This window comes from Podarcis vaucheri, assembly GCF_965113315.1.
Source record: "Podarcis vaucheri genome assembly, chromosome: 14".
NCBI classification, from domain to species: domain Eukaryota; kingdom Metazoa; phylum Chordata; class Lepidosauria; order Squamata; family Lacertidae; genus Podarcis; species Podarcis vaucheri.
In genome coordinates, this window is record NC_138752.1 from 20,294,905 (window position 1) to 20,309,239 (window position 14,335).

The 14,335-nt window shown below is 44.0% G+C and overlaps 1 protein-coding gene across 2 annotated transcripts in view; it reads left to right on the plus strand.

Annotated features, from left to right (window-relative positions):
* NTRK3 (neurotrophic receptor tyrosine kinase 3) overlaps positions 1 to 14,335 on the plus strand; it is a 408,224-nt gene that overhangs the window by 334,717 nt on the left and 59,172 nt on the right. For both annotated transcript variants that reach the window (XM_082198419.1, XM_082198420.1), the window contains exon 13: positions 10,274 to 10,404. In XM_082198419.1, coding sequence (XP_082054545.1) covers positions 10,274 to 10,404 — 131 coding nt within the window. The remainder of the gene's footprint in view (positions 1 to 10,273; positions 10,405 to 14,335) is intronic.

The window sequence follows — 14,335 nt, forward strand, 5'->3', positions numbered from 1 at the left end:
GATTGCTGCTTTCACGGCGCAGCAATCCCTCTTGCTGTTCTGGCTTCTGAGATTCAGAATATATTTTTTCTTGTTTTCCTCCTCCAAAAACTAGATGCATCTTGTGGTCTGGTGCGTCTTATAGAGCGAAAAATACGGTAAGTTATCAGCCAGTGACGTGTCCAAGGCTCAGCCAGTGAGCAAGGCTCAGAACCAGGTCCTAGGCCAAAACGCTATCCATTATTTCACACTGACTCTTGAGGTGCTAAGGTAAATATCTTTCTGCTGTAGCTGTGTTGAATGTGTAGTGCATTATTTTTGTCTGTATCATTCACATATTCCATTCGTAACTTACAGTTTGGAACACTACAGCTTTGTAATTCACGTGCCTTTGGAAACAGCTCCTTGTGCATTTCCCCCTTGTCAGATGGATTAAACAAAAAAAATCTTCATGATGCAGACCTACTTCCAAGAGTCATGAAAAGGGAAATTTAGTTGAAAGTTGCAGACTTGATCCATTTGGCTCTGAAAATGTTGTGGGCCAGACAGAGAAACATTTGGCCCTCCAGATGTTCCTGGACCATAATTCCCATCATCCCTGACTATTGGCCGTGATGGCTTGGGTTGATGGGAGTACAACAACATCTGGAGGTTCAAAGTTAGGCAGTATCAAAATTAGTCTTCACTTTTGCCCTGAACAAAGAATGCAAGAAGCTGTCTTAAACCAGATCAGACTCTTTCTCCATCTGATCCAATAGTGTCTACTCTGACTGGCAGAACTCTCTGGGGTCTCAGGCAGAGAAAGGTCTTCCATATCAGCTGCTGCCTGATCTTCTAACAGAAGCTAGAGACTGAATATTCTGCTTGTAAAGTGAGGGCTCTACCACTGAACTATGAAGTTTGTGTAACTGTCTTAGGCCCTGTTTTCGCTACACATTTAAAGCAGTAAAGTTAAAGGTACCCCTGCCCGTACGGGCCAGTCTTGACAGACTCTAGGGTTGTGCGCTCATCTCACTCTAGAGGCCGGGAGCCAGCGCTGTCCGCAGACACTTCCAGGTCACGTGGCCAGCATGACGAAGCTGCTCCAGCAAACCGGCACCAGAGCAGCACACAGAACGCCATTTACCTTCCCGCTATAAAGCGGTCCCTATTTATCTACTTGCACCCGGAGGTGCTTTCGAACTGCTAGGTTGGCAGGCGCTGGGACCGAGCAACAGGAGCGCACCCCGCCGCGGGGATTTGAACCGCCGACCATGCGATCGGCAAGTCCTAGGCGCTGAGGTTTTACCCACAGCGCCACCCACGTCCCATTTAAAGCAGTACCATACCACTTTAAACACTCATGGTTTCTCCCAGAGAATCATGGGAACTGTAGTTGGAGAAGAGTGCTAAGAGTTGTTAGAAGACCCCTTTTCCCGACACGGAGCTAAAATTCACAGAGTGGTTTAGCAATTGATCCCTCTTCCCACGAAACTCTATAAACTGTAGCTCTCTGAGGGGAATAGGTGGTTGCCTAACAAGTCTTAGCACCCTTATCCAACTACAAATCCATTATTCTCTTGGGGAAGCCATGAGTGTTTAAAATGCTTTGGTACTGCTTTAAATGTATTGTGCATATGGGCCCGCACTTACATTAATGAGCATAATTTACTTTTGTGGTGTGTGTATCTCCATAATATGTTAAACTTTTCACCTCAAGCCTTGTCATATTTTATAATCTTACTGAGACTGAATATAAGTCCAATTGTATTGAGGCAAAAGACTTGTGTGAGAGATTATGTTTGTTTCAGTGGAGCATATAAGCATCTGTTTACCTTGAGGACTACAAAACCCAAGATGTATTCTGGCTGTGAGGAAACATCACAAGTCTAGATTGCACCAAATTAGAGGAGTACAGAGGAACAGAGTCTATTTTATATGGATTTTCCATATAAATCCATTACATGGGCTGAGAAATCAATGTTGGTGGATATTGTCCCTATGGGTTTGTTGTTGTTTGTTGTTCTTTTTTCCCGACACAAGACTAGCATGAAGATGTGAAGTGAAATACAAGAAAGGGGAGAAGGATCTGATGGAGGTGGGTCCTATAATAATGGTCAAAATAATATTGATCTGTCAGGAGTAAGCATGGACCAATGGTACCAAATAGTATGGGAAACAGCCCTACTAGAAAAATTAACTAACAAACTGAAACTGACACGGGGACAAACAGAAGAAGACACCTTCACCCCGGTATGGCTCCCCTTTATTACACACACAGCCCAACAGGACATTGACAATAATCCACCAACAGCATACAAATCAATATGGCTAACCTGATCCAAAACACCCACCCACCTCACTCACACACGAAAACAAAGATCACCACAGCCAATCACAAGCAAACAATCACACCCTAGGCCAACCCCAACCTCTCTCTCCACCAAAGGAACACAAGTGAACAACACAAACAACGCTGACACCAAACTCTACACACATTAAACATAATAGAAACACCGCCACCCGACCCCACCCCCATCCATCTTCCCTCCTGCCACCCCCCTTTTCTTCTCTCTCTCTTTTTTCTTCTCCCCCTAATGCCTCAACAAATGAAATGGATTTGTAAAAATGTTACATGAAAAAAACAAACCAAAAATGAGGCACTACACTTCTGTAAAACAAGAAAATCCTTAATAAAATATTAAAATAATAATAATAATAATATTGATCTGTATCGGGGTGTTGAGAAAAACAGTTTGAAATAAGTTTATTTTCTCCCTCAAGTTATTTACTGGGGTCTTGTCGCTCAACAAAATGTGTATTAGCAAGGGAATAGGAATCATAGGGCATGGAGTGAATTAACAGAGCAGGTGACTGTTTCTGAGAGTGAAAATAAATTGTGTGAACCTGATGCAAATCAATTTTAATTCAGGAAGGATAAACAGCCCAAGCCATTAGCTAGAGAAAGTGATTTGTGCGGCTGTCCATTTTGAGGGTGATAGTAGTTAATTGCAGTCAGGCTTGGGAAGGGCAATTTCATACACCTGTCTGCCTTCTGTGGGCTAAAGTTTGACTTTGGTGCCTCCGGGAGTAGATCACTGTGGTCAGGAAGATGTTTCCCCCTTCCCCGCCTCCCTTCCTTGGGATCATCAGAAATGGCTTCAGAGGCAGGCAGGATGTTAGTTAGCAAGGAGCAATAAAATTCACTTGTATGACAATGCCCTTGGCAAGGACATCAACAGCTGTGATGGAACTAGGGGTTCTTCAAGAAGCAATGTCAATGGAAGAACATGGCTGCCTTGTGAATCTGGTCCATCTAGATTGGTATTATCTACTCTGACTGGGATTTCAGACAAGAATCTTTCCAGCCCCACCTGGAGGTGCTGGCGATTGAATGTGTGACCTTTATAGAAAAGCATCTGCCACCAAGCCATGGCTCTTCACAAATAGGAACACAGGAATCTGCTAGACAACTAGTCCATTGAGCCCAGTATTTTCTGCCCTGACTGCATCCATTCTCTGGGGTTTCAGACAGGAACTTTTCCCCAGCCCTCCCTGGTGATCCAGGGATGGAACCTGGAAGCTACCAAATGCAGCAAACATGCTGTTCTGCTCAGCTATGCCTCCCTCAAGAGGATTGTGAAGGCAAAACAACATAAGGCTGTTTGTAAGTGGGCTTATGAGGATCTGCACAACTTTATTCTTGGCTTCCTCAGACACCTTGCACATGACTGTGAGGATGAAACAGAGGTGGTGCCAACATCAAAGGAGGTTACAGCTGGGTTTCTATAACAGACAAGGATGGGGAACCTGTGGTCACCAGATGTAGGACTTCAGATCCCATCATTCCTGGCTGTTGCATGTACTGCATGAGGCTGATGGGAGTTGGAGTCCAACAATGATGGGTGGGTCAAAAGTTCCCCATCCCTGTTCTGTAAGCAGCATGACTCCCCTGTATCTGAAGTGGTACAGAATGACTAGAGCTGCTCCAGATGATTCTGCTGAGCATGGAATTCTGTTCTAAGGCAGCTATAGATACCTTCTCCATAGCTTAGGGGATTCTACTTGGCAAAGGCTTGCCAAAAATGGTGTGTCTTTCACAAGCATTAAAAGAAGAAATTTAGCTGTTTCTCTTTGGTGGGATTAAGCTGGCACTGCCTAAGAGCCCCTGGAAGTCCAGGTGCCTTTGTGTCTATTTCCAGCTTACAAGGCAATTTATCACCCCCTCCAAAAACATGCTTTACACATGCAGCTGGATGAGGTGGAAGAGCCTTTTGATGGTAGAATGAGCCATACTATTTCAGATTGTATGGGGGAGGGGCATAATATTTAATATGCTTATACAGTGGTACCTCGGGTTAAGTACTTAATTTGTTCCAGAGGTCCGTTCTTAACCTAAAACTGTTCTTAACCTGAAGCACCACTTTAGCTAATGGGGCCTCCTGTTGCTGCCGCGCCACCAGAGCACAATTTCTGTTCTCATCCTGAAGCAAAGTTCTTAACCCGAGGTACTATTTCTGGGTTAGCGGAGTCCGTAACCTGAAGCGTATGTAACCCGAGGTACCACTGTATTGAAAATCTCACTGCAATGAGAGAACTGGGAGAACGGGAACCAATAATTCACCCTAGTGGTCTAGGTTGTTGTTGTATAAGATTCCCTCATGGGCTCCTGATTGCTTATTTTAATTAAATTTAAATTTTATTTATTTCCCATCTTTCCCTCCCAAGGTGCTAAAGGTAGTGCACATGGTTTGCTTCCTCCTTATTTTATCTTCACAACAACCCTGTGAAGTAGGTCAAGCAAGAGAGAGACAGGGAGCTTCATAGCTGAATGGGGTTTTGAACCCTGCTTTCCAGGATCCACCACCACCATTTGTCTTGTTTGTCTCATAAGAGGAATCTGCAACAAAATAATGCCCTTTATTTCCCCTTCCTCTCAGTTTCACTGGTTTCTCTTCCTCAAACAGTCAGCCAATATTCTGTGCTCACTCAGCATGCTCTGTCTACAGTGGGCTGTTTTGAGGTTCTCACCTTTAAAGCCCCCACCCATCATTTCTGCAAACAATGAGGTTCTGAAGGCCTCTGATGGCACACTTTATGCTTAAAAAACTGTGCATTTAAAGCAGTGTCATGTCACTTTATAGCTTCCCCCAAAGAAACCTGGGAAGCATACTTTGTTAAAAGGTCTGCGAGTTGTTTAGGAGACCCCATTCCCTTCATAGGTCTACAGTTCTCAGAGTGATTGACCAGTGGATCCCTCTTCCCAGGGAACTCTGGGAATTGTAGTTCTGTGATGGAACAGTAGTCTCATGGCAACTCCTAGCAGCACCCTTAGTGTCAACGTTGCTGAGCTAGATGGAGCAATGGCTTGACTCAGTCCAAGTCAGCTTCCTGTATTTGACTGTGCAACAACAGAGCCTCTTTTACAATGAGTTAAAATGCTTTCTCTCCCCCCCCCCCCCGTTCCCTGCTGTGCTTGCAGTCTGTTGTCCACAATCCTTCCTAGAATTATCTTGTTGGCTCCTGCTGGTGTCAATTAATGATGTGTGGAGGAGCTGGGGAGGACAAGGGGCAGAGGAAGGGATGGCAATTTGCAGACACCTTGTTAGTAAGGCTGACCGCAACCCAATGGAGCCAGACAACTAGGCTTAGAACACCTGACATCTTCTTCCAACAACAAACAGCAGCTGTTTATCAAGCACCATTCTGTGCATGCCAGGAGACTGTAAATAGCTTTATGCAGATTAACCTCCCAAGTGCCCTCACAACAGAATCTCCTGGGTGTCAGCCTTATTATTCACGAGGAAAGCTGAAGATGGGCTAGCGGAGAAGCGGTGGACATGGGATGGGAAGGTGATTTGACTCAGTTCACATTTAAGGGTGAATCTAACTAATTTGAGCTCTCGGAAACAATACATGAACACAGTTGTCTTTCAAAACCTCAAATTTTGCTAGGCAGTTTTCCAGCCAAGTAATAGGCACAAAAATGCACAATAATATGCATATATCAGTGAAGATATTGAACAGAGATATGTTGCATTAGGGAGTATTGCATGCAAACGTGTATATAGGAAAAATTAGCAGTACCCTGCTGATGAGAATGTGTGTGATTATTATTATTTAAATGATGTTGAAATGAGGACTGAAGTTAAAAGTGGAAAAATGAGAAACCAAAACGGACAGATTTGCCTATTTGTTCCTATCTTCCGATAAGTGCAAAAGCATTGGAGGGGGGTAATTGAAGTGCACCAAATCATTAAAAGAATTTTTTTAAAATAGAAATTAAAACTGAATAAATGCACTCAGTGTAGACAGTACTGAGCAAGATGAAGCAATGGTTCCCTTTAAAGCAGCATTATAGATTTGCAGCGGAATGCACTTTTACATCTTTTACATCCTTTACCCTTTTAAATGTGTTTGTGGGAGGGGTGGGGTTATTGGTATGTGTTGTTCAGTGGCGGAGCTTCATGCTCTGGCACCTGGGGCAGAGAGCAGTGGGGGCGTGGCTGGCGTGCATCCCAGGGGGCGTGGCATGCATCCTGGGGGCATGGCACACTGCCCACAGGGTGTGGCCCACTGCCTGCAGGGGTGTGGTGCGCGTCCTGGGGGCGTGGTGTGCATCCTGGGGGCGTGGCGCGCCGCCCACAGGGGCATGGTGTGCATTCTGGGGGCATGATGCCCAGCGCATGGGGGGCACCCACGATGGCGCAGGTTAACTCTGTGTCCAGGGCAGCTGTCTACCAGCTCCACCTGGTACGCAGGCTAAGACCCTACCTGCCCGCGAACTGTCTCGCCAGAGTGGTGCATGCTCTAGTTATCTCACGCTTGGACTACTGCAATGCACTCTACATGGGGCTACCTTTGAAGGTGACCCGGAAACTGCAATTAATCCAGAATGCGGCAGCTAGACTGGTGACTGGGAGTGGCCGCCGGGACCACATGACACCGGTTCTGAGAGATCTGCATTGGCTCCCAGTATGTTTCCGAGCACGATTCAAAGTGTTGGTGCTGACCTTTAAAGCCCTAAATGGCCTCAGTCCTGTATACCTGAAGGAGCGTCTCCACCCCCATCGTTCAGCCCGGAAACTGAGATCCAGCGCCGAGGGCCTTCTGGCAGTTCCCTCATTGTGAGAAGTGAGGCTACAGGGAACCAGACAGAGGGCCTTCTCGGTAGTGGCACCCGCCCTGTGGAACGCCCTCCCATCAGATGTCAAAGAGATAAATAATTACTTGACATTCAGAAGACATCTTAAGGCAGCCCTGTTCAGGGAAGTTTTTAATATGTAACGCTGTACTGTTTTTAACACTGATTGGGAGCCGCCCAGAGTGGCTGGGGAAACTCAGCCAGATGGGCGGGGTATAAATAATAAATTATTATTATTATTATTATTATTATTATTATTATTATTATTATTATTATTATGGCACTCCACCGGGATTGTAGTGCCAGGGGCAGTGTGCTTCCCCTGCCCCTTTCTTCCTTCGCCAGTGGTGGTGTTGTTTTGTTCTGGTTTTTATTATGCATTTTGAACTTTTATTTGTATTTTTATGTTGTGAACTGCCTTGAGATCTATGGGGGAAGGGTGGTATAGTGCGCGCGCGCGCGCACACACACACACACACACACACACACACACACCATCTTAGCTTCAGAACTGCAGGTGATAATCATCATTGCCAAACCATGACCCAGTAGGCTGTAGCTGACCTGCCAGGGACCCTATGAAGCCTCAAGAGTTTGCAGCAGCGAGAGGCTTGCATTAGGCTTGGCTGTGCCTCAGTCAGCGCTCCCCAAGGGACCGATCTTGATGGATGGCAAACATTTCTGCTCATTTGTGTGACTTTGGATTAAGTGAAGCCTCCGGGATGCTCCATTAACGTGCTGCCCCGTTTTATTTATTTATTTATTTATTTCCAGTGAGATAACCAGGTGAGTAGGCCATGCCGGAAGCTGGGATGACAAAGCCGAGCTCTGATTGCGTCTTTATTGATTGCGAACAAAATAGCTTTAATAAAACGGCCCCATTAATAATATTTCCGGCAAGACTGGAAAAACGAGCTGCTCAGATTCCTATGGTGTAAGTGCTACGAAAATAACAAAGTCACATGCTAAGAGTGTTCCCATATAACACCAGATTTCAGATTGAATGGCCACATCTTTGATTTTCCAGCACTCTAGCAAGCAAACACAATCCATTCCCAGACACAAGTTTCACGCCTTCCTGACACAAAGGCTTCAGTGTGCAGGAAAGTTTCTTGTTTTGCTGTGGGTTTTTTTACACACACAAAAATACAATTATTTGGCCCTGTTTACAGTCTGAAGTCACACTTTTCTCTTCCTACACGATCTGCTGCTTGTGTAGACTAGCTCTAAAGGGAAAAAGAACTATTGAATTCACAAGGGCAGCAGCTTGTTAGTTACAGGGTGACTCTGCTGTTCCAGGACCAAAAGATCTACCAAATGCAATTCTCCTTGAAATTCATGTGTGTGTGTTTGAAATGGAGTTGTGGTATACCATAAAAACTACAGAACCTATGATGCCTTACAACAGTGGGCAGACAACCACGCATGGAAACATTGGAGACTTTTGCTAAATGTTCTGTTGGAGATCAGAACAGAAACATGAGATTCCCCCAGTAGGTTTCATTTATCCCTCATTCTGGCTACCACACAGTGCCTTAATATCACTAATATTGCTAATTTCAGTATATGCTTTTATTTATTTATGTTGCCCGTTAAACAATTAATGAAAAGGTCATTGTGAATTCTCTGAAGCACTATCAGCCATTTTGAGGACTGTTGGTTATGCAAACAGGCACCATCACTCTCCTCAAACAAGCAAAGATGTCTAGACTTGGTAGCTTTTATGCCAGCCCGTAATCTTCTAATTAGCAGGCTTAATTGTTTGAGAGCCATTAAGATGTTCTGTTTCCAAACCTTTGGCTTTCTCATAAGGAAAGAGGTGCCTATGTCTCTCCATCCCCCCATCCCCCAAATGAAGATGAGTTACTTTTGGAAGAATTGATGTTAAAAAGCAACAACGTGTTGCTATTATAAGCATCAGTAGTAAGCTGACCTTTTCTCATTCTGTCATTTTCTCTGTTCTCTCGCATCTCAGGAGCGACCAAGACAGGCACAGTCCACTTGAAATATAAAACACAGCAGTGGGGGGTGAATAATTTCATGGGTGGTTTCTTGTGGGGGCCTGACCTACAATTTCACAACAGACATGCTGACAAGCACAAGTCAGGATGCAATATAATGGCAGAACTTGACTTGATGAGCTGCAACTTTTGCTTGCCTGCCCTTCATAATTTAGCCACGAGTGCAGGGTTAAGGAACATTTGTTCAGTCTGAAGGCCACATTCTCTTCCAGGAGACCTTCCAAGGGCCACTTCCCAGCGGTGGGCCGGGCCAGAGGAAAATGTGGGCGGAGCAATGGATGTTGGCTTTGAACGTAGGCTAGTTTCTACATACACACACACACACACACCACTCTCTCCTCCATCTAGCCAAGAAAGAGACATTAAAGGACACGTGCTGAGTGACAGGTTCCACTCAGGCAAAATAACTCAAGGCTGGTGCAAAGCAAGGCCAGTAAAAGGATGGAGAATGGGGAGAATCCCAACGGCTAGAAGAAAAGGACAGGGGCCTGAAATTACCCAATCCTGCCCTAGTCATTGGGAATTTCACTTTCATTTGGTTTTGACCTTCCTAAGCAATCTTCCTGGGACACGGGTGGTGCTGTGGGTTAAACCACAGAGCCTAGGACTTGCCGATCAGAAGGTCAGCAGTTTGAATCCCCGCGACGGGGTGAGCTCCCATTGCTCGGTCTCAGCTCCTGCCAACCTAGCAGTTCGAAAGCACGTCAAAGTGCAAGTAGATAAATAGGTACCGCTCCAGCGGGAAGGTAAACGATGTTTCTGTGCGCTGCTCTGGTTTGCTAGAAAAGATGGGAGGGTAGTTTTGAGAACAAAACATGATCAATCAAATGGAGACAAATTCAGTAGTTCAGCCACCTTCAGTGAAGAGGGCTGGCTGTCTCTAAATTGCAAAGCACTTAAAGCAGAAGGGGCATCTTAACAATGTGGGATGTCCCTGCTATTGAGGGTAGTTAGTAAAGTTCTGCCTCCTTTGCCAAGCTGGAGAGTGAGAGATAAACAGGTAAGACTTTGCAAATACAGTGAAACAAAAGGGTCATCTTTTTTTGCAAATGAAAATTAATGAGAGCCTGCCGGGTGATGAAAATGAAATTATTTGTTGCATTAACATTAATTCCTGGTTCCCCTCCCTCCTGCCCCTTGCTGCCTACAGATGTACAGCATATTAAGAGGAGAGACATCATTCTGAAGAGGGAGCTCGGCGAAGGTGCTTTCGGGAAGGTGTTCCTGGCTGAGTGCTACAACCTCAGCCCCACCAAGGACAAGATGCTCGTGGCTGTGAAGGTAAATCCCAAGGACACCCAGGCTCTGAATTGCTGAGAATGAAAATTCCACATATAAGTAGAGGCTGTATTTGTAGCTGCTTGGAAGACAGTTGGAAGTATCAGGTGGTACAGAGCTATTCTGGCTAGTCTCCTATTAAGGATTCACTGCAGTGGCTCATCTTATGGAGGGGGGGACTTCAAATGTCAGATAGTTGTTTATTTCCTTGGCATCTGATGCAAAGACAGGGCTCATGATGAAGCGCAATCCTTCTTTCTTGAGGGGAATATGTATATGTATGTGTATGTGTGTGTGTGTGTATACATACATACATACACACACACACACACACACACATATATATATATATATATATATATATATATATATATACACACACACACACACACACACATATATATATATATACGGTATATATGATAGGTGTGTGTGTATTTGTATATGCACATACAGACAATAATTATTATCCCAAATTAAAAATTGGGAGAAGGTGGCTCTTAATACAGCCCTCCAGTGTACACTAGTGTAGTGGCCAAAATGGTGGAACCTTCTGGAAAAATGGTGGAACCTTCTGGAAAAAGTGTATTTCCAAGGTTTGATAACATCACTTTTTTTTGAGTAATACCAGTGCTTTTTTTCTGTGGGGACACATACCCCTAAACATTTTGTGAATTTAATGGAAGGAGAAATTCACTGTATTTATTTTTCCTGATTTGAACTGCATTTGTTTTTCCCGATGGTGATTTTCTTGAGTCAAAATGAGAGTAACCCTAAATATTTTTTAAGGAAAAAAGCACTAAGTTATACCATAAAATTATATATCGATGGAAAGATAATTTAATGAAGAATGTAATGCAATAACTTTTATGAAGGCTTATTTATCACAACAGCAGTCATAAAGTGACATGAAACACACAGGAAAAAATGAGATATACAGGTTAAATTGCTGTGTTGGCACTTTGCAATAAATAAATGGGTTTTGGGTTGCAGTTTGGGCACTCGGTCTCTTCTTCAGATACCTTCTTTAGATACACTTCTTCAGATCGTGTGCATGCACACGAAAGCTCATACCAACAACAAACTTAGTTGGTCTCTAAGGTGCTACTGGAAGGATTTTTTTTTTTTATTTTGTTTCGACTACGGCAGACCAACACGGCTACCTACATGTAACTGGTTAATAATAATAATAATAATAATAATAATAATAATAATAATAATAAATTTTATTTATATCCCGCCCTCCTCAGCTGAAGCCGGGCTCAGGGCGGCTAACAACAATAAAATAGTACAACATACCAAAAGCATTCATTATAAAATTAACTCAAATCAAACTGATGGCAACCACTGGGCCAGAGCTCTGTGAAGATTGCCAAAGGAGGGAGTCAGGCTGTGCCCTGACCAAAGGCCTGGTGGAACAGCTCTGTCTTGCAGGCCCTGTGGAAAGATGTCAAGTCCCGCAGGGCCCTAGTCTCTTGTGACAGAGTGTTCCACCAGATCGGAGCCACAGCCAAAAAAGCCCTGGCTCTAGTTGAGGCCAGCCTAACCTCTCTGTGGCCTCTAAAAGGTTCTCCATCACTGCTCTAGGGAAGCAGGTGGCGTTGGTGTCTAAACCACCGAGCCTCTTGGGCTTGCTGATTGGAAGGTCGGCAGTTCAAATCCGCATGATGGTAGTGAGCTCCCATTGCTCTGTCTCAGCTTCTGCCAACCTAGCAGTTTGAAAGCATACCAGTGCAAGTAGATAAATAGGTACTGCTGTGGTGGGAAGGTAAACGGCGTTTCTATGTGCTTCCATCACAGTGTTCTGTTGCGTCCTAAGCGATTTAGTCATGCTGGACCCAGAAAGCTGTCTGTGGACAAACACCAGCTCCCTTGGCCTGAAGCAAGATGACCACCGCAAGCCCATAGTTGCCTTTGACTGGACCTAACCTTCCAGGGGTCATTTACCTTTACCTTTTTACCTGCTCTGCCTCTGCAGCTGGAGACAGAAATGCTTTTAAATCCCATTTTCTGGAAACCACAGTAGGGAATAGTGCTCTTGTTTTTAGTCCTGCTTGAGGGCTTCCTGGTTGGCCATTGTGAGTGGTGGATGCTGGACTAGATGGAGCTTTGGCCTGATCCAGCAAGCTGTTCTTAGGTTCTTACAAAACAAAGCTGCTGGACCCTGGACAGCTCCAAGCAAGCAACTGACAAAAGTTGGGAGCAGATGGGGGCCTTTAAAGCCCCTGTCTCCAGACTGCTTTCTCCAAGTTCCACCTGCCTTGTAGACAAGTTCAGAGACTTAAAAGGCCAACCTTCTTACCTGTCACCATTAGTTGATATTTAGTTTTTTTATAAGATATTTATTAAGATTTTCAAAAAGATTACAAAATAAAAAGGGAAAAAAGGAAAATACAAAATAAAAGTAATTAAAAACAATTCAGTCTTTCCATGACGTATTTTCATTTGCTTATTTCCCAGACCTCCTAACGCCTCCCATTTCTGTATTCCAATTCACATTTTTAATTCAGCAAATCCCTCCCTTCTTCAATCATCTTAATCTTCAATTTTAAAATATTATACATTAGTTGCTATTTAGTTGCCCAGCTGTTCACTGAACTGATGGTTCTAGGATCTAATCCCTACAGCTCCCAATCTCCTTGAAATATCATCGCAAAGTCACTTCCTCACCTTACATTTAAAGCATTATTATATAGTTATATCTCCACCCCCCCAACCCCCCCCCAACATCCTGGGAACTGTAGTTGGGTAAGAATAAAGAGTTGCTAGACTTCTATTCCCCTCACAGGGCTGCAGTTCTAATAGTGATTGTTAGATTACTCTGGCGCCTCATGAATCACAAAGGGAAGTATGTTCTAAACTATAGGGGAAACCATGGAAAATGCCCACTTCTAAGATTTAATTTCATTTATGAGTCACTTCCCATAAAATATCTTGAAGCAATTTCACAGTAAAACTTCTGAGTCAATATTTGATAACTATTTATCAAATTTATGTAGATGCCAATCAATAAATGCTACATATATGGCTTACAAAGAAGGCAGGATTGGAAAAACAATCTATAATAATTAAAACCAGCAATAACCAATGGAAGACATCAACCGTCTGTGGCCAGCAAAAAAATAGTAGCAGCAAACCTTCCTTGCAACAGAGATAGCATCTGGATTAAGCTACACTAGGCTACAGCACTAGGCCTAAATATGCAAACAATGCTAAGAACATTAGATGAACCTGCTGGAGTTGGCTAATGGCCCACCCAGTCTAGCATCTTGCTCCTACAGTGCCTGATCAGATACTCATGGGAAACCCAGAAGATAGACATTAATGCAACAGCACTCTACCCAGCCAAAATTCCCAGCAAGTGACATTCAGAGGCTCAATGCCACTGATAGTGGAGGTAGATCATAGCCTTCATGGCTAGTAGCCATTGATAGTTTTATCCTCCATGAATTTGTCTGATCCACTTTTAAAGCCATCCAAGTTGGTGGCCACCACTGCTTTCTGTAGGAGTTAATTCTACAGTTTCCTTATGTGCTACATGAAGGAAGATTTCCTTTAATCTGTGTTGTGCACGGGGGAGGAAAATGTTTCTTTATCCATTTCCCCCATGCCATGAATAATTCCACAAACTCCTGTCATGTCACATCATACTTGCCTTTCCTCTCAGCTAAAAAGTCCCAAACTCTGCAACTTTTTCTCGCTTTGGTTGCCCCTTTCTGAACCTTTTCCAACTCTACAATATCCTTTTGAGGTGAGGTGAAAACAACCCATATATGTTTGCAATGAGTGAAGCAAAGCCAGGTGGCCTTTTTTCAGAAAAAGGAACCCAAAGCAAGCCCAAAGGTTTTGGTCCACCCCTAATAGTAGACAGCATGGGGGGGGTGTTTGGGTGTGTGTATGTCACAGGGTTGTGAAGAAAATACAAGAGGCACCT